This window comes from Podarcis cretensis, assembly GCF_951804945.1.
Source record: "Podarcis cretensis genome assembly, chromosome: 8".
NCBI classification, from domain to species: domain Eukaryota; kingdom Metazoa; phylum Chordata; class Lepidosauria; order Squamata; family Lacertidae; genus Podarcis; species Podarcis cretensis.
In genome coordinates, this window is record NC_137177.1 from 83,917,635 (window position 1) to 83,935,150 (window position 17,516).

Genomic DNA, 17,516 nt, shown 5'->3' on the forward strand with positions numbered 1-17,516 from the left:
TGAGGTGATTGGGCCGGATGCGGCCCATGGGCCTTAGGTTGCCTACCCCTGCCTTAAGGGCTGTCACATGGAAGTTGGAGCAAACCTTATTTTCTCCTGCTCCCAGAGGGGAGGACCCGAACCAATGGATTCAAGTTACAAGAAAGGGGATTCTGTCTCAAAATCAGGAAGAACTTTCTGACAGTCTGAGCACCCTCAGAAGGTGGTGGACTCTCCTTCACTGGAGGTTTTTGAGCAGGGACTAGTTGGCCATCTGTCCTGGATGCTTTAGTTGTGATTCCTGCACTGTAGGGGGTTGGACTAGATGACACACGGGGTCCCTTCCAACTGTAGAATTCTAAGCCTGTCCAGAAAGTTGAGTTTTGATCTGTTTCTCATCTACTGTCATTTCAACTTTTCAGATGCTTTAGATTATTGTTAGTTTTTATCGGCAACTATTCTATTTTTATTTTTATTTTGTTATTTTTTTGCAGAACAGCTTTGAGGGCTTTTTGAAGTCGCCAAGCAGTGTACAAATTTTAAGACGTAAAGATACTAAAGAAATGCAGTGAGTCTGCTCTGAGCAGGACAAACCCCTTTATCTTAGGGAGCCCCTGGAAAGACAAGCCATGGGAAATGACGTTTCCAAGAGATACAGAGAAGCCCCGGAAGGCCCTTTTTTTTTGCAGTTCGGGAGGAAAGTTCTGCACAGACTGAGCTACAAAATTTGCAGGCAACTACTGAGCAGCAGCCCCAGATGTCAGGCTCTGAGTCTGCCCCCCCCCTTCACTGAATGCAAACCCCACCACTGTTTGGTTTCTCCTTGGCACAATACAAACCCACGTCAACGAACTGCGTCAGAGCTCAAGGGTTGGGGGGGTGGGGGTTGCTGATCTTTCCCTCCTGCTTCTCCACCCACCCTTTCCTCGCAAAACTAACTCATCCAACTTCAATCCGGGGGCCGCGATAGGCAGGCGACTCTTTCTTGGAAAAGCAGGCGGCAAAAGTGGCCTCCCCGGGGGCTGGACAACAAAAGGGCCTCTGCCCTGCATCTGCAAAACAGCCTCTCTTGCGAGGAGCAAAGGTCACCAGGCAGACAGGCAAGCAAGCAGGCAGGCAGGCAGGCAGGCAGGCAGGCAGACAGGCTACCCACCACCACCACAGAGAGGGGGCAGCCTGAGCAACAGCCGCCATTGCGGGGGGGTCTCTGCTTGCAAGGAGGGTCAGCAGCCAGCTGAGCCCACAAAGCCGAGAAATGTTCCTGGGACACACAAATGCACACACCGCAGGACTCCACTCTGACGCATGGGTGGGAAGGCAGATTTACAGCTGCCTGCTCGTTTTTATAAACAGTTGCTCTGACTTTTTTTCATTCGTTTCTCTTTTAAAATAAATTCATTCACGGTTACAGAGAGGCTTCTCCTGCTGTTTCAGGAGATATACAAGAAAAGAATCTCAAGAGCGATTTTTTTAAATTCTTACTCCAGTATTTTAAACTCTTCCTTCCTTGCAATCCCTTTGCAAACTCTCCTCTACCCTGTCTCAAAATAGCTTCCTGAGTTGCCTCCGAAGGAGGAAAGCTATAATATAAAGCTGGGAGCATTCAAGCCTTCCTTCCTCTGTTCCTGTCACTTGGAGGGCCTTCCACGGCGAAGATCAATGAGAATAGAAGGTCCAGGGAATCACATGCCCATTTATAGAAAGGTATCCCTGAAGATTCTTCATCATATTCATATCCCAACTTTTCTCCATGCTCAAAGCAGTATATCTATAGCCACAGCAAACCTGAAAGGCCATAGTCCAATACTAACACTCCAGCACCGCACTCCTGAACCTGGTGCCTTCCAGATGTTTCAAACTACAGCTCCCATCAACCTAAGCCATCTTGGGCTATGGCTGTGCTCTCTGGGAACTGTAGTTCAAATTTACCCGGAGGGCACCGAGTTGAGGAAGGCTACTCTAAAACCTCAACAACTGCAAAACCTCTACATTTGTCAGAAAGCTATAACAACACGCCACTTTAAAAAGACAAAAAATGCCATTGTTTGTCAGCAAGAATTAACCTAATTGGTTTCTGTCATCAGGCTAAGCCTCAAAACGCTTTATGATTGCAAGTGTCCTTTGTTGGCATCCTAAGCAAAAAGCGGAACGCTTTAAAAATCCTCGATGCGTCAAAACACCTGAGTCTACTCTCTGCAAGGCTATTCAAAACCTTTCATGCAGACTCACAAGTGCTATTTTCCTCCCAATCTTACAAATGCGACATTTTTGTACAGAGATGGGCACAGGGCATGCGGCTGGTCCCAAGGCCAGACTCCGAGACTGCGGCAGGCGGGCCTGAGCGGAACTGTCCTTCCAACATCCCGGCTGCTTCTGTCTCAACAGATGTTAGGACATGGTCTTGAGGGTGTAAGAGCAGCCTTGCTGGATCAGGCCAAAGGCATGTCAGTTTCACCCAGAAGTCAATATGGACAGCTGCATATCCCTGCACTGCAGAGGGCTGGACTAGATGATGCTCAGAACCCCTTCCAACTCTTATGATTCTATGGTGCCCATGACCATCACAGCACCCGTAACCCCGATGTTCCCGATGACTAGGGCTGGGCAATATCTGGCTTTCAACATTGTGATATATCACCAGCTAAACATCACAATATACCGATATATCACGATGCCTGAAATAAGGATGGAGATCTGTAGAGGCATTGGCTGGCTTCACCGTTTCCCCCGCATTGTGATTTTTACATAGCACACACATCATGTTCCGTGATATATCACCAGGTCAAAAATTATGAAACGGGTATCCCAATATGGACTTCAAACCAGTACGGGATGATATATTGCCCAGCCTTACTGACCATCCTAAACTATCTTGTCTTCTGGGGAGAGGGGGGGTCTCCTTTTTTGTCTGCACTTTTGCTCATGGGGGGGCAGTATCTCAGCACTAGCAACTTTTCCTCCTGCAAAAATGGGTATTTTGGGGCGTGCATGACATTTGGAAATCTTTTTCCAAATGTGCTCGGTGGGTTCCCCCAAAACAGTTTGGGGTGCCTCGATTTCCAATTCCGTGCACACATATATTCAAGGGCCAGTCGACCCGACACGGGGCAGTGACGGGTGGGAGCAGGGCCGTCTTATTCATAGGTGCTAGGGGTGCGGGGCACCCAGGCGCTGGGCTCTCAGGGGCACCTGGCCGTGAGTCTGGTGCCTGAGTCCGGGGAAGAGCCAGCCTGTCAATCAGAGCACTGCAGCGGGATCTTCTGCTGCGGGCGGCTCTGCACCATGAGTTTGGGGGTGACCAAGCCAGCGAGATGCTGAGGCGGCTGGCTGGCTCTGCCCTCCTGCATGCCTGGGACTGGGCAACCTGGGGTGAGGGCATGCATCTTTGCACCCCGGCGCCGCATATGCTTAAGACAGCCCCGGATGGGAGACACGGCAAGAGGGGAGTCGGGTCACCGGGTATAAAGTCGAAGAGCATATATTTAAAGCAGATGAACATATGAGCAAATTAAGTTAATAAGGATATGCAGATGATATTAAAAATAAACTCAAGGAACCGCAGAAAGAGAGGGAAGGAAGTCATGTTTCGAAATCACAAAATGATTGTAAAATTAGTGAAATGTACAAACCTTCAAAGCATAATTGATTTGAGTCTGGAGGGACCCAAGCGTCATCCAGCCCAACCCTCTGCCATGCAGGAATCGTCCTACAACCAACCTGGGGGCCGCAGAGACCTGGATGCGGCCCCTCTCTGCGGTTCTCAAGCTGTGGGTCCCCAGATGTTGTTGGACTACAACTCCCACCATCCCTGAGCTCTGGCCTTGCTAGCTAAGGGTGATGGGAGTTATAGTTCAACAACATCTGGGGAGCCACAGCTTGAGAAAGGCTGCAAAGCGGCACCGGGGAACCGGCAAGTGGGCTGTGGAAGCGGGAGACACCCTCCCCTCCCCTCCCCTTGCCGCCGCCGCCGCTCCTCAGGCATTCAGAGATAGACTGCTCCTGCACCTGGAGGTTCTCTCTCCGCGCGGGCTTTGCTAGGCCGCCTCCCTTCTCGCCACCCGGAGGCTCCTTCTCCGCCTGGGCGCGCTGAGGACTAGCCGTGTGCCTGGCGCTCTCTCCGGCTGCCTGCCCGGGCTCGGGCGTCCGGCCCCGACCGAGGCCTCGCGGCGGCCTGGCCCGGCGCCCTCTCTCCACCCCGCGCCCGGACTCACCATGGCGGCTGCGCGGCGCTCGCCTCCTGTCCCCTCGTCGGCCTGGCCGGGCAGCAGCTGCGCGCCAACTAAGCGCCGCCGCCGCCGCTGCTGCGGCGCCTCAGCCCGGCCTGAGGAGGGGAGCGGAGCGGCGTGCCGACGGCCCAATGGCGGCCGGACGGGAGGGCGCACCTGGCTCCGCGCAGCCAATCCGCGCCCGGGGTTGGGGGGGGGGCGGCGTGGGCGGGATTTCCTCGCCCGGGAATTAACCCTTTCTTCGTGCCCAGGTGAGCCTCTGCAGGGAGGGAGGGTGGCGCTGGGCTCCCGACTCCCATCTTCGCCGTTTTGGTACACAGTATATCAGCTCCTGGATATCTGGTAGAATCAGAGGGTTGGAAGGGACCCCCGCAATGCAAGAATATGCAGCTGTCCCTTGCGGGGATCGAACCTGCAACCTTGGCATTGCTAGCTCGACGCTCTATTTTTTTAAAAAAATAAATTGTTATTAAGATCTTAAAGATTACAGAAAAAAAGAGAAAATAATAACAATCAAAGAAAAAACGAAAAAACAATACATACATACATACATATATATATATATATATATATAACATCATCAAAAACCAGAAAACAGAAGAAAAAAAATAAAAAACAAGTCAAACCTGTACATCACTTGCTTACATTCACTTATTTCCTTGACCTCCTCACGCCTCCCATTTTTGTATTCTAATTCAATTTGTTATTTCAGCAAATCCTTCCAACCTTATTTTTATCTTAATGATTTGTCTTAATATACTATAATTTAACATTCTCTCTTTCACCAACTCATTTTTACTTAATCCTTTATGTCATTTCTACTAAAACCACATAATATTCTTTTCCCAACATCTTTCTAGCAATCCTTAATTTTGCAATATTTTTGAAAATAAACTTTGAATTTTTTCCAATCTTCTTCCACCCACTCTTCTCCTTGGTCCCGGATTCTGCCAGTCATCTCAGCCAGTTCCATGTACTCCATCACCTTCATCTGCCATTCTTCCCGGGTGGGTAGCTAGCTTGACCCTCTAACCGGCTGAGCTAAAGCAGTTTAAGCTACTCCAATGCCCTTTTAAAATGCGCTGGGGGGATTATTGGGTTCTTGTTTTTGTTTTTATTATGTGTTTTGTGTTTTTATAGTGTGATTTTGTGTTGTGAAGCATCCTGAGACCTGTGTGTATGGAGTGGTATACTATGTTGTTGTTGTTGTTATTATTATTGTCATCATCATCATCATTATCATTAATACATGAGCTAAAAGGTTTTAAAGTACAGTACATTATTGTAATTATTTCTTGATATTTTTTTTGTAAGCCGTTTTCAGGTTTGCTGCTGTTGTTTTACGGCAGTTAAGCTGTATATAAATGTTATGAGATAAATCAATCAATCAATCATCCCTGACCCCTGGCTGGGCTGACAGGAGTTGGAGAGATAGGAACTACAACTCCCATCATTATCCCTGCTGGCCACGGCTCCCCCATCTCTGAACTTGACCCTCACTTGCCTATACCACTTGGTCTACCACCATTGCAGCTCTTGGCTTCTTCCAACACATGGATGGGTAACACAGTGGCGTAGCGTGGGTTGTCAGCACCCGGGGTAAGGCAAGTAATTTGCGCCCCCTAACCTGTGGATTTGCGCCCCCTAACCCTAACCCCCAGATGTTGCGCCCGGTGCGGCCGGCCCCCCTGCACCCCACGCTACGCCACTGGGGAACATCTGGCCCACCAGATGTTAGGACTACAACTCCCGTCCTTATCCCTCACCCAATGGCCATGCTGGTTGAGCCAGACGAGTGTCAGAGTCCAAAAATGCATCTAGAGGAACGCAGATGTTCCCCATCCCTGTTTTAATCCCAGAGTGGAGAACACCTGCGGCTTTGCAGATGCCCCTGGATGCCATTTCACATCATTATCCCTGCCTATTAGTCATGCGCTGTGGGTTAAACCACAGAGCCTAGGACTTGCTGATCAGAAGGTTGGCGGTTCGAATCCCCGCAACAGGGTGAGTTCCCTCCCGTTGCTCAGTCCTGCTCCTGCCAACCCAGCAGTTTGAAAGCACGTCAAAAGTGCAAGTAGATAAATAGGTATCGCTCTGGCGGGAAGGTAAACAGCGTTCCCGTGCGCTGCTCTGGTTCGCCAGAAGCAGCTTAGTCATGCTGGCCACTTGCTATATGCTGGCTCCCTCAGCCAGTAAAGCGAGATGAGCGCCGCAACCCCAGAGTCGGCCACGACTGGACCTAATGGTCAGGGGTCCCTTTACCTCTATTATTGGGTTATTGTTTTTATTTTGAATTTATATGTTGTGATCTTTTTTGTGAGCCGCCCTGAGACCTCTGGGTATAGGGCAGTATATTAATAATAATAATAATAATAATAATAATAATACTAAATAATAATAAATAATATTGGAAGGGGTTGGGCTAGATGACCCTTGGATCCCTTCCAACTCTCTATGATTCTACGATTCTATTCTTGTTGCAAGATAACCGCACACAAACAAAAAACCTTGTGTGTGATTTTAACCATAATTATAAAACTGGAATAAAGTGAAGGGGGAAACAAAGAGGGGGAGATCCTAGCAACATGATGGCCAATTGCTTTTGGTGTTGACGCAATGCACCTTATTTACAGAGAAGAGACAGATGCAACTCTGCCTCTTTCCCCTTTTGCTTCCTCCTGGAACACCCCCCCCCCCCACTTGGTGGTTTCTGGTTTCTCTTGTAATCAAATCAGTCTAAGCCCGTTCTGTTTGCAGAATGGAAACTGTTCTCTTTCCGTTACAGATAGCAACAGGCATTGTGGTACCAAATCTCTCTGAACGCAGAGCAGCCCTGCCAGGACCTTTGCCCACAGTTACCCTGATAGTCTCTCTCCCCCACCCCCCAAATTTATGATAATTTGTGAAATTTATGATTTTATTTCTTATACAAATACTGAGACACACCGTTGCTCCCTGCCACCAGTATCTGCAAATGTCTGGCTCATTTAAGACTACAGTGGGTAACATACGCTTCAGGTTACAGACTCCACTAATCCAGAAATATTACCTCGGGTTAATAACTTTACCTCAGGATGAGAACAGAAATTGTGTGGCGGCAGCGGGAGGCCCCATTAGCTAAAGTGGTGCTTCAGGTTAAGAACAGTTTCAGGTTAAGAACGGACCTCCGGAACGAATTAAGTACTTGACCTGAGGTACCACTGTATATGGAACCTTCGTTCTCAATCATGACAGAAATCACAGGTGGAAAATACTTTTATTTTTACAACTCTTCATTATTTGCCAAGGGAGCCTTTGTATGAGTGAATACTTTTAATATCCCTTTGGATCTGCCCTGGATCTTGGTACTTTTGTCCTTCTGAGCTGTGACATTTTGTGCTTTAATTTTTTGACGCTTTGTTTTCCTTTTTGCTATTTTTGCACCTTTGGTCGATGTTAATATACCAGTTTTTTTTAAATAATAAAAAAACCCCGAAATGAAACCTGCTGTTCGATCCACCACGAGTAACAACTTCTGTGCAAATCTGACACCGAAGCAAAAGAGTGGGTCAGGAAATCTACATGGGCACAACACCCCCTTTCTTTTGGTGGGGCAAGCCTGCCTATGAGTTGTTCTTGGGGGGACTGTACCATTCCTTCCCCACCCCACCGCAATTCGTAAGCATCTCCAGCTCGTCCTAAAAATAACCCTTGGGTTTTAAAACTGGTTGACACAAGACGTGCAAACAGTTTAATGACTTGGTTGGCTTGCGAATGTCAACATTAATACTGACTGTGGAGTCAAGGTGGGCTTGTGATGGTTCGGTGGAAGCCGGGACTTCTCTCATGGCCTGTGCCCAGCAGGGAGCCTGTCTGAGATTTTGGGAAGAGGTTGGGCTGGGGGAACAAGAGATAGACTAGAGAGAGGAGGAGAGACGGCAGGCAGCCAGCCCAAAGATGCCCTCCAGATGTTTTAAACTCCTAAGAGGAGGAGGCAGCGATACTTCTGAATCCCAGTGGCTGGAAACTTTAGGAGGGGAGAGTTGGTCTTTTGCTCAGGTCCTGTTTTCAGGTTTCTGGTTGGCCCCTGTGAGAATAGGATGCTGGACCCAATGGGCCGCCTTTGGCCTGATCCTCGGTCCAGTATACCTGAAGGAGCGTCTCCACCCCCATCGTTCTGCCCAGACTGAGGTCCAGCTCCGAGAGCCTTCTGGCGGTTCCCTCGCTGCGAGAAGCCAAGTTACAGGGAACCAGGCAGAGGGCCTTCTCGGTAGTGGCACCTGCCCTGTGGAACGCCCTCCCATCAGATGTCAAAGAGAAAAATAACTACCAAACTTTTAGAAGACATCTGAAGGCAGCCCTGTTTAGGGAAGCTTTTAATGTTTAATAGGTTATTGTATTTTAGTTTTTTGTTGGAAGCTGCCCAGAGTGGCTGGGGAAACCCAGCCAGATGGGCAGGGTATAAATAAATTATTATTATTATTATTATTCTGCAATGCTTTTCTTATGGACTGGTGGGAGATGTAGACCAAAACATCTGGAGGGCATCACATCAGAGAAGTCTGCTCTGGGGAGGAAAACTGAGGCAATAAAGACCCGGCTGCACTTATCAGCTCAGGGAGTCCCAGAATCTGCAAGGATTTGCAGGAGAGCAGAGAAGCTTTGAGCAAATCCCAGCCCTTCCTCCACCCAGTTTCCTTCTCTCTTTCTCTTTCCATCTCTCTCCTGCTGTAATCAAAACCAGACCACCATCATTATGAGCGACATTACCCCTCTCCGGTTTAAAGGAAGGACCAATCTGAACAACAATTGAGGAACAGCAGGGAAGCCACAGTATTTTTGTCGCAGAAAATTGAGCTTTGACACAAGTTCAAGATGAGTTGGTGGACGTCCAAGCAGAACGGTCTTGCGGCTGCAGAAGTCCCAGGTTCACAAATATTTAGCCACCCACCCAACCGTCCTGCCCCCACAGGACCATTGTCAAACCTCCTTCTGCAAGCCCCTTCAAGGTTAACAACAGGGCGACTTTAAAAGCTGCCCGGACAGCTGGAAGATCCAGATTTAGAGCAGCGAGGGAGGGGGAGAGAGAAAGGAGTTTATTTGTGCCAAGGTTTAATTCCACACCACTTTTTTTTTAAGTGTCAGAACACAATCGTGGAACTTGTGAAAAAAGAAGGAAAGAGGGCCTCTAGTCATGTGCAGAGTGCACCTCAACTGATTAGCCACAGCCCAGCCCAGTCTGGTGCTGTGCATAAGAATGTTGGAGTAGAACCTGGGAGAGCCAGGTTCGAATTCCTATTCAGCCAGAGGGTTCACTGGGTGGCCTTGGGCCAGTTACTGTCTTTCAGCCTAGCCTACCTCCCAGGGTTGTTCTGTGGATAAAAGGGCAACTGTTATTAGAAGTATCTGGGGCATTTTCAAGGGTCTTTTGCAGCAGCAGTATCCAACTCCAGCTGTTTTCTCCCCAAATCTCTCTCGGCAACCCCTATGGAATGCTCCCCGCACCCCAAATCCGCACCCAAATAGGTAGAAAACAAGGTACAGCAGGGCTGCCTCTGGTGGTCCTTTGCACCGTACTGGCTGAGGCTGATGGGAATTGTAGTCCAAAACCTTTGGAGGGCAGATCTGGAGCAGGAAAATGTCGCTCATTGGAGATTTCTAGGTGCAGGGCAGATCAGGAGATGGGCTTTGGGCTTTCCAAGCAGAAGCGGCTTGCCCTGTCTTTTCAAGGGTGGTTCTGGAAGCAGCCCAGGGAGTTTTAAAATGACATCCCTGTATATTTTCACACCCACTAGACATGGGTGTGCGTTTCAGGCCTTGCATGCAGCTTGGCTCACTGGCCTTGCATGGCAGAGCTGTTTGCAAGTACCACTCTGTTTCTGCTCTGGGACGGGGCCAGCCCAATATATTTTGCTGCCTGAGGGAAATGGAGAAAGGCACCGTTCAACACTGGTGATGAACGCACCCAAAAGAGCACTTTAGGGGACCCAGGAGAGGCCATGGGGCAGGGATGAACAGCTGGGGGTTGCTGTTGTAGTCCCCTCCACCACACCCCTGGATCTGTGAAGATGCTGGACTGGATAGGCAACTGGCCTGATCCAGAAGGGCTGTTCTTATATTATCATAGCACCTCAGCCAACTCCCCCCATTTTAAAAAATATTTCTTTTGCAGCCCCAGCGCTGCCCTCTGAGAGAAGAGACTGACAGCGCTAGGAGGTGGGGGAACGTTTATTTGCCAACACTGCAGCCTGCTGGCCAATGCTTGGAACTGCAAGAGAGAGAGACAGAGCCTAGCAGAAGCTGTGTGTGTGTTGTGCTGTGCTGTGCTGTGCTGTGTGTGTTGGCCCTTGACATCTGCAGTTTTTAGAATTCCTCACATAAAAAAATATATTTTTAAACTGCTGCCCAATGAACTGTTGGAAATCTTTTAAAGTCAAACAACGGAGGAATCGGCTAATGTCTCAGCAGCCCTGCTAATTATTATATTTTTCTCACCATGAGAAGCTGCTGCTGTTTTCTTCAGAACTAAAATTCCTTGTGCCTTCTTGCCAGCAGGGAGCAAGCTGTGAAGGTTCTCTGTTAATTAGTTACTCAGTTGCTGTTTTGCTTAAGGTTTATCTACCTTAATGTTTGATCCCAGCTTTTTGATTCATTAGTTATGCTGCTCGGTTATGCTTTGAACTTAAAAAAATATATATATGGAAAAGGCTGGGATATAATTGTTTCAGATAAAGATGACATGGAATTCTCTGTCTGGTCCTCTTTGTAGATATAAAATGCATTCCGCTGGACTGGTTACAATCTGTTTTATGCCACGAATGCACCTCTCAAGTTTTTGATGCCCACAAAGTGCTTTTTCAGGTTATCTGTGATTAGGGGCACACCCACCAATCCTGTAGAGCTGCCCCCCCCCCAATTTAACTAGTCTGTGAATGAAATAGGCAAAATCAGAAGTGGTACAGTGATTGAGACACCGCTCTGTATATCATATTTTAAAAAGAGTATTGTTATATTTAACTTATCAAAGGTGGGGGACTAAAATTGAATCAAATAGTCATGGTTTTTTTTTTTGTATTCATGCTAAACAAATGTGCATTTGGAATATGGTTCAGTATTTGTCAGTTTAATGACAAAACCAAATTATTGTTGGTTTTCCGTATTAAGAATTTTGTCATTTTGTCATTTATTTGTAAACCACTTTGAGGTTGGTTGGTTTGTTACAGTCAAGTAGTGCACATAAATGTTTATGAGGTGAATAAATAATAAATATATATCCTCTGTATATCAGCACATCAGTTCTCAGCCCCTCTCTTTTGAAATAATGACACACACACACAATTTTACATGTATGCTGCATGTATGCTGCACACAACTACAATATAACAAAGATAATCACAAACAATAAATAAACATTATCTAATTACTGGGAGCTGGTGGAGTCTCCTTCCATGGAGGTATTTAAGCAGAGGCCGAATGGGAGTCAGGGAGGGTTTAGCTAATAATAATAATAATAATAATAATAATAATAATAATAATGGTTTATTTATACCTCGCCCTCCCCGGCCAGAGCCGGGCTCAGGGCGGCTAACACCAGTAAAATTACAATTAAAAATAAAATTAAAAATAAAGCAATTTAAAATACAGGTTAAAATATAGTTTAAAATGCAGCCTCATTTTAATAGTAGCCCATAGATCAAGACCATAAGGGGAGGGAAACATAAGGGTCAGACTGAGTCCAAACCAAAGGCCAGGCGGAACAGCTCTGTCTTGCAGGCCTTGTGGAAAGATGTCAAGTCCCGCAGGGCCCTGGTCTCTTGTGACAGAGCGTTCCACCAGATCGGGGCCAGTACTGAAAAGGCCCTAGTTGAGACCAGTCTAACCACCTTGCAACTTGGGACCTCCAAAGTGTTGTCATTTGTGGACCTTAAGGTCCTCTGCTGGGCCTAGCAGGAGAATCTTGCATGGAAGAGGGTTTGGACTAGAGGACAATTCCCACACGAATCATAACGAGATCTAAAACGAAGACGGGGGAAAAAACACCAACAGCTGAAATTGATGGACTATGCAGAATTAGACAAGCTAACAGGAAGAATTTGAAACCAGCAGGACCAGAGATTCACAGAAGACTGGTGTAAATTTACGGACTATTTGAAAAGGAATTGTGACGATCAGATTACGTTTGTAGGTTTGCAAGAAGTTTTGTGAGGTGAATTATTGGGAAAATTGGTAAAGAGGAGAATTGTTAGTTAAGATAATTAAAGGCAATATGAATTTAAGAAATGCAGAAGAAGTGATAAGAAAAGTGGATCATCAGAGGTGCTGATGGAAGCCCAAAAAGATTGTATAAGAAGCGAAGTTTTGTTGTATGTATGATAAGTAATATGTTAAAATTAATAAAAAAATATTCTTAAAAAAACACCAACACCAACAGCAACAACACTCTGTCGGGGCCTGGGGACGCTGCCTTTGGGGTCTGAGCTCGGCGCCTTCTGAATGCCAAGCAGCTGCTCCGACGCTCAGCCCCGCTGGAGGCAGAGGAAAGGAGCTGTCTTTCCGTTCCCGCCCGGCAGAGGGCAGCAGAATCCCGCCTGGCTCTTGCGATGGGGCAGCAGCCAGTCCCTTTCCCTTCCCAGCCGAGGGAGGGGGGGGGGTCCAGTGACTGACACTCCCTGTCCCCCCTCCCTCCCTCTCCCCCTTTAAAAAGGCCCGCGGGGCCCTCCGACGATGCCCGCGCTGCAGGCAGATGGTGCCGGCGCAGTGAAGGAGGGCAGCGGCTGGCGGAGGAGGCGACGCGCATCAGAGCTGGAGGTGAGGCTATGGGGACAGGCGCCCCCCAGGGAATCCCCCCTCCTCCGGCCCCCTTATTCCTCTTCCTCTTCTCTCTCTCCCTCTCCCCCCTTCCTCTTCTTTCTTTCTTTCTTTCTTTCTTTCTTTCTTTCTTTCTTTCTTTCTCTCTCTCTCTCTCTCTCTCTCTCTTTCTCTCTTTCTCTCTTTCTCTCTTTCTCTTTCTCTCTCTCTCTCTCTCTCTCTCTCTTTCTTTCTCTCTTTCTCTCTTTCCCGGGAAGCAGCAGAGCTGCTCCTCTCCCGAGCTCCTTTCCCGGACCACACCCCCCCTGCCCATGTGCAGAATGCCTTAGCTGCGGACTCCCTGGTTTCAGCGCGCCGGGAGATGAGGGGAAGGGGAGGCGAGAGAGATGCTCTTTTGCTCCCCCGCGAGGGGTGGTCCTCGGGGGAGACAGGTGGGCAACGGGGGTGGCCAAGCCCCCCTTCAGCTTCCTCTTGCTGCCAGCCGGGATGGGAGTTTCTGAAACGGATCCGAAAGAAAGGGGCGCAAGAGCAAAGGGCTGGGGGCAACACTTGGCGGGGGGGGGGGGGCTGCAGCGCGGAGGGGGCGGGTTGGCAAAAAGGAATAAATTACAAGGAGGCAGCTTTAAGGGAGATCAGAACACAGCCGGAGCTCTTACTGTGGATTGAAGGGAGCTCCGGCTGAGCCCAGCCAGCCCCGCTCCCCGGGGGTCTTTGCTCTGCTTGGCTGCAGGGGGTCCGGGGGAGAATATTCCTTCCGCACGGTCTGCTTCAGGTGGAGATGCCTTTTTGCGCCTGGGACCTCCTTCCTGCGACGCTGGTGCTCTCCCACTGGGCTAGGCTCCTTCTAAAAGATTCTAGTCCTCATGGTTCCAGAGGAATTTGAAGAGGAGCACAGGGAGCTGCCTGGTGCGGGTTCAGTGCGGGTTCACTGGCTGGCAGCGGCTCTCGGGCAATGGTCCCTCTCAGCCCTAACTGGAGATGCCTTTTAGGATTGAACCGGGGGTGTGCAAAGCTGGGGGTCTGCCGCTGGGCCGCAGCCTCCTTGCCCCCACCCCCTTTCTCCCCAAGCGCCTCTGTGGGGCAGAGAGATTTCTGGCATGGTGGCTGCTCCTTCAGTTCCTCCAACAGGTCATTTGCGTCCAGCTAGGAAAGGCAGTTTCCTCCTTCCACCATTCCCCCAAAGTCAACAACCGTTCCCCCTCCCCCTCCCCATCTGCGATGCATTAGGAAATTTATCCCTGCACCAGACATTGCCTTCCACAATATTCCTGCACTGCATTTTTGGCTTTCAGTAGCACCTACACCCAGCAATGTGGTTTCCAAGAACGACTGAAAAGTTTTTGCAAAGGTACCGTCTCCTTCGTGGTGGCAATTTCATTGCCTCAGCTGTTTGGGGTTGGGGTTTTTTTGGGGGGACGCCCCATTCTTTGCAGGAGTTTCCTTGCATGGGGCTCTGTCAGGTGACCTTATAACCCAGGCCAGGCAGCAAGACTTGAACCCAGGTCTCGCTGCGAGAGGAAGAGAGGCGTGAGATTCAAGAAACAGAAGCAATGCGAAACGAAAGAGTAAAGCATGCTGTGGACATGAAACAAGGTGAAAAATCGCCCCCAAATTGAAAATAAATAAATGAGGGACTCACAACAGTGAAGAACATCCTCAAACATTTCAATTTAGCCGTCTGTCATGGATGCTTGAGCTGAAATTCCTGCATTGCAGGGGGTGACTAGATGACCATTGGGGAGCCCTTACAACTCTAAGATGCTATTAAAAGGCAAGCAAGAGGGGGCACAACAGAAGTGTATAAAATTCAGGACGGCATGGAGAAAGTGAAGGGAGCATAGTTTCCCTCTCTGTCTCCTTGACACTAAAGAACTCCAATGGAATGTTTGAAGATTCAGGACAGATGCAAAAGAGTCTTTCACTCAGCACATAGTTGAACAATGGAACTCACTGCTGCAGGAGGCAGTGATGACCGCCAAGGTGGATGGCTTTAAAAGAAGATTGGGCAAATGTCCAGGGAGGAGAGGGCTATAGCTGCCTACTAGTCGGGATGGCTTTGCTGTGCCTCCATAGCTGGATTCAGGAATGCCTCTGAATCCCAGTTGCTGGAAAGCACAGAATAATTATAACCACAGCCCCCACAGCCTGTCCTTAGATGTGGTGTGTGGGCAAGACCGAAGAATTGGTGGCGGCGGGATGGGGGGGAGGAGAGGCAGGGGGAGAAGCCCATTTACAAATCAAATGGAGGGGAGGGGGAACCCAGCAATTTAGCAAACGCATAATAAATTCAAAGTCACAAAAGAAAGCAGGCAGAATGAGGCAGCCGCCTCTGTTGGCCCATCAGGTTATTGATGGCTAATTCTCCCTTTCCCCAAATCTTATAAGACCTTTGGAATTGGAGGGTCTGATGGAGTGTGTTTCATCTGGCAGTTGCCACTAGCCTTATAAACCCAGGAGATGGCAGGTATGGAATGCAGTTCCCAAGTGCTTAAATTCACTCTTTCCTTTGTCGCTGTAACCCGCCTGTAGGGACATAGGAAGCTGCTCTTATTCCAAGTCAGAGCACAGGGTCCATCTAGCTCAGGGTTGCCTACACTGACTGGCAGCAGCACCCTGGGGGTTCAGATTCAGGGGTCTCTCCCAGCCTGGAGATGGCATTGGGGAACTGAACGTAAGATATTCCTGCCTGCAGGGCAGGGCCCTCTGCCACGTAGCTCTGATCCTTCCCTGATATGTTAAAATCATTTCAGTGTACACATGCGTCCCCTTCTAATATTGTCTAGCACTCAAAGCAAGTAAGAGATCTTAGAATTGTAGAGTCGGAAGGGACCCTGAAGACCATCTAGTCTAGGGGTCAGCAAACTTTTTCATCAGGGGACTGGTCCACTGCCCCCCAGACCTTGTGGGGGGCCGGACTATATTATGAAAAATATAAATACCCTGCAAGCTGGTCCCACAGCTGCCTCTGGAGGAATGTACTCTGCACGCACTCAGGAGTGCATCTCGGCGCTGCCCGCTCACCGGCATTGTTGCCGAGCAGCAGCTGCTCCATTGGCCCATCCCCGCAGAGCTCCCAGGCACCCTGCACCATGCGCTGTGGCCTGTCGTCCAAGGCCAGGTTGGTGGGCAGGCTGTGCACGCAGAGCGCCAGGCAGGTGGCACGCAGCTCACCCTCCAGTTGCTCCAGCACGGCCGCCGAGCACGCCTCCAGCAGCAGCACCGAGCTGGGCACCAGGTGTGGGGCCAGCAGGCACGCCAAGCTCCAGCTGAAGCCCCACGATGTGCCCGTCGTGATGCTCAGACCCACTGCCTGCCCGCCGGCCTCTCCATCCATGGCCGCGCTGGGTTTACCTCAGTGCGCCGGTTTAGCTGCCCAGTTGCACCTGCGGTTTCCTGCAGCCAATCCCAAGCCATGCCAGCATTGCAGAAGTCAGTCCCTGCGCAGCAAGGCGTCCGCAGCTTCTTTTCAAGGAAATGCCGTGCTGCGCCGGTTTAGCTCAGTGCAGGGACTGACTGAGTGGGCGGCAGGGTCTGCGGGCCGGATTTACAAGCCTGGTGGGCCGCATCTGGCCCCTGGACCGTAGTTTGCCGACCCCTGATCTGGTCTAACCCCCTGCAGTGCAGGAACTCGCAGCTGACCCATACGGGGATTGAACCCACAGCCTTCGCATTATCAGCACCATGCTCTAACCACCTGAGCTAAGCTGTGCTATGATTCCGAGGCAGCATAGGCTTTACTTGGTAAATCAGGCCAGGGGGCAGGGTTCGTTCTTAGCAAGCCAGGAGTTGCCTGATGATGCCATGTGATTACAGGGTTTTAAAAACAGGCTTTTACTGTAGACTTCTTGCCAATATGTTCAGGCTTATCTGTACCTTGCAGTTTTGCGAGCGTCCCTTGCCTTCCTGATCTCATCACACCGCAGCCACAAGACCCCTTGATATTATATCTCAGCTCGCAAATGTATAACTAGCTGCCTGGACTTGATATAACATTTCTGCTCTGTCATCCACCCGTGCCCTGTCTTATAGCCTTAAAGCGCATAGGTAAAGGTAAAGGGACCACTGACCATTAGGTCCAGCCGTGGACGACTCTGGGGTTGCGGCGCTCATCTCGCTTTATTGGCCAAGGGAGCCGGCGTACAGCTTCCGGGTCATGTGGTCAGCATGACTAAGCCGCTTCTGGCGAACCAGAGCAGCGCATGGAAACGCCGTTTACCTTCCCGCTGGAGTGGTACCTATTTATCTACTTGCACTTTGACGTGCTTTCGAAATGCTAGGTTGGCAGGAGCAGGGACCGAGCAACGGGAGTTCACCCCGTCGTGGGGATTGAAACCACCAACCTTCTGATTGGCAAGCCCTAGGCTCCGTGGTTTAACCCACAGCGCCACACGCGTCCCTTAAAGTGCATAGCTTCCCACAAAGAATCCTGCGCACTGCATTTAGGAATTGTAAGCCCGTGAGGGGTGAGCTACAGTTCTGGGAATTGTTTGGGGCAAGCCGTGTTCTTATTTGTTGGATGGTGTG

General features: G+C 49.5%; 2 protein-coding genes and 1 long non-coding RNA gene across 4 annotated transcripts in view; 2 read left to right on the top strand and 1 right to left on the bottom strand.

Moving 5' to 3' along the window:
- Window positions 1-4,298, bottom strand: part of ECE1 (endothelin converting enzyme 1) — a 66,155-nt gene extending 61,857 nt beyond the window's left edge. The window contains exon 1 of one of the 2 annotated variants that reach the window (XM_079986900.1): window positions 4,191-4,298. In XM_079986900.1, the coding sequence (XP_079843026.1) occupies window positions 4,191-4,193 (3 nt within the window). In that variant the 5' untranslated portion in view covers window positions 4,194-4,298. Of the gene's footprint in view, window positions 1-3,984; window positions 4,162-4,190 lie in introns of those variants that run through there. The other variant, XM_079986901.1, reaches the window with a different exon arrangement.
- Window positions 4,299-12,872: 8,574 nt separating this feature from the next.
- ALPL (alkaline phosphatase, biomineralization associated) overlaps window positions 12,873-17,516 on the top strand; it is a 70,127-nt gene continuing 65,483 nt past the window's right edge. Inside the window, exon 1 of the mRNA XM_079987046.1 lies at window positions 12,873-12,992. The gene's annotated coding sequence lies outside the window, so the exon portion shown is untranslated. The remainder of the gene's footprint in view (window positions 12,993-17,516) is intronic.
- Window positions 17,051-17,516, top strand: part of LOC307222271 — a 65,949-nt gene continuing 65,483 nt past the window's right edge. The window contains exon 1 of the long non-coding RNA XR_013841705.1: window positions 17,051-17,299. This is a non-coding gene — a long non-coding RNA (uncharacterized lncRNA). The remainder of the gene's footprint in view (window positions 17,300-17,516) is intronic.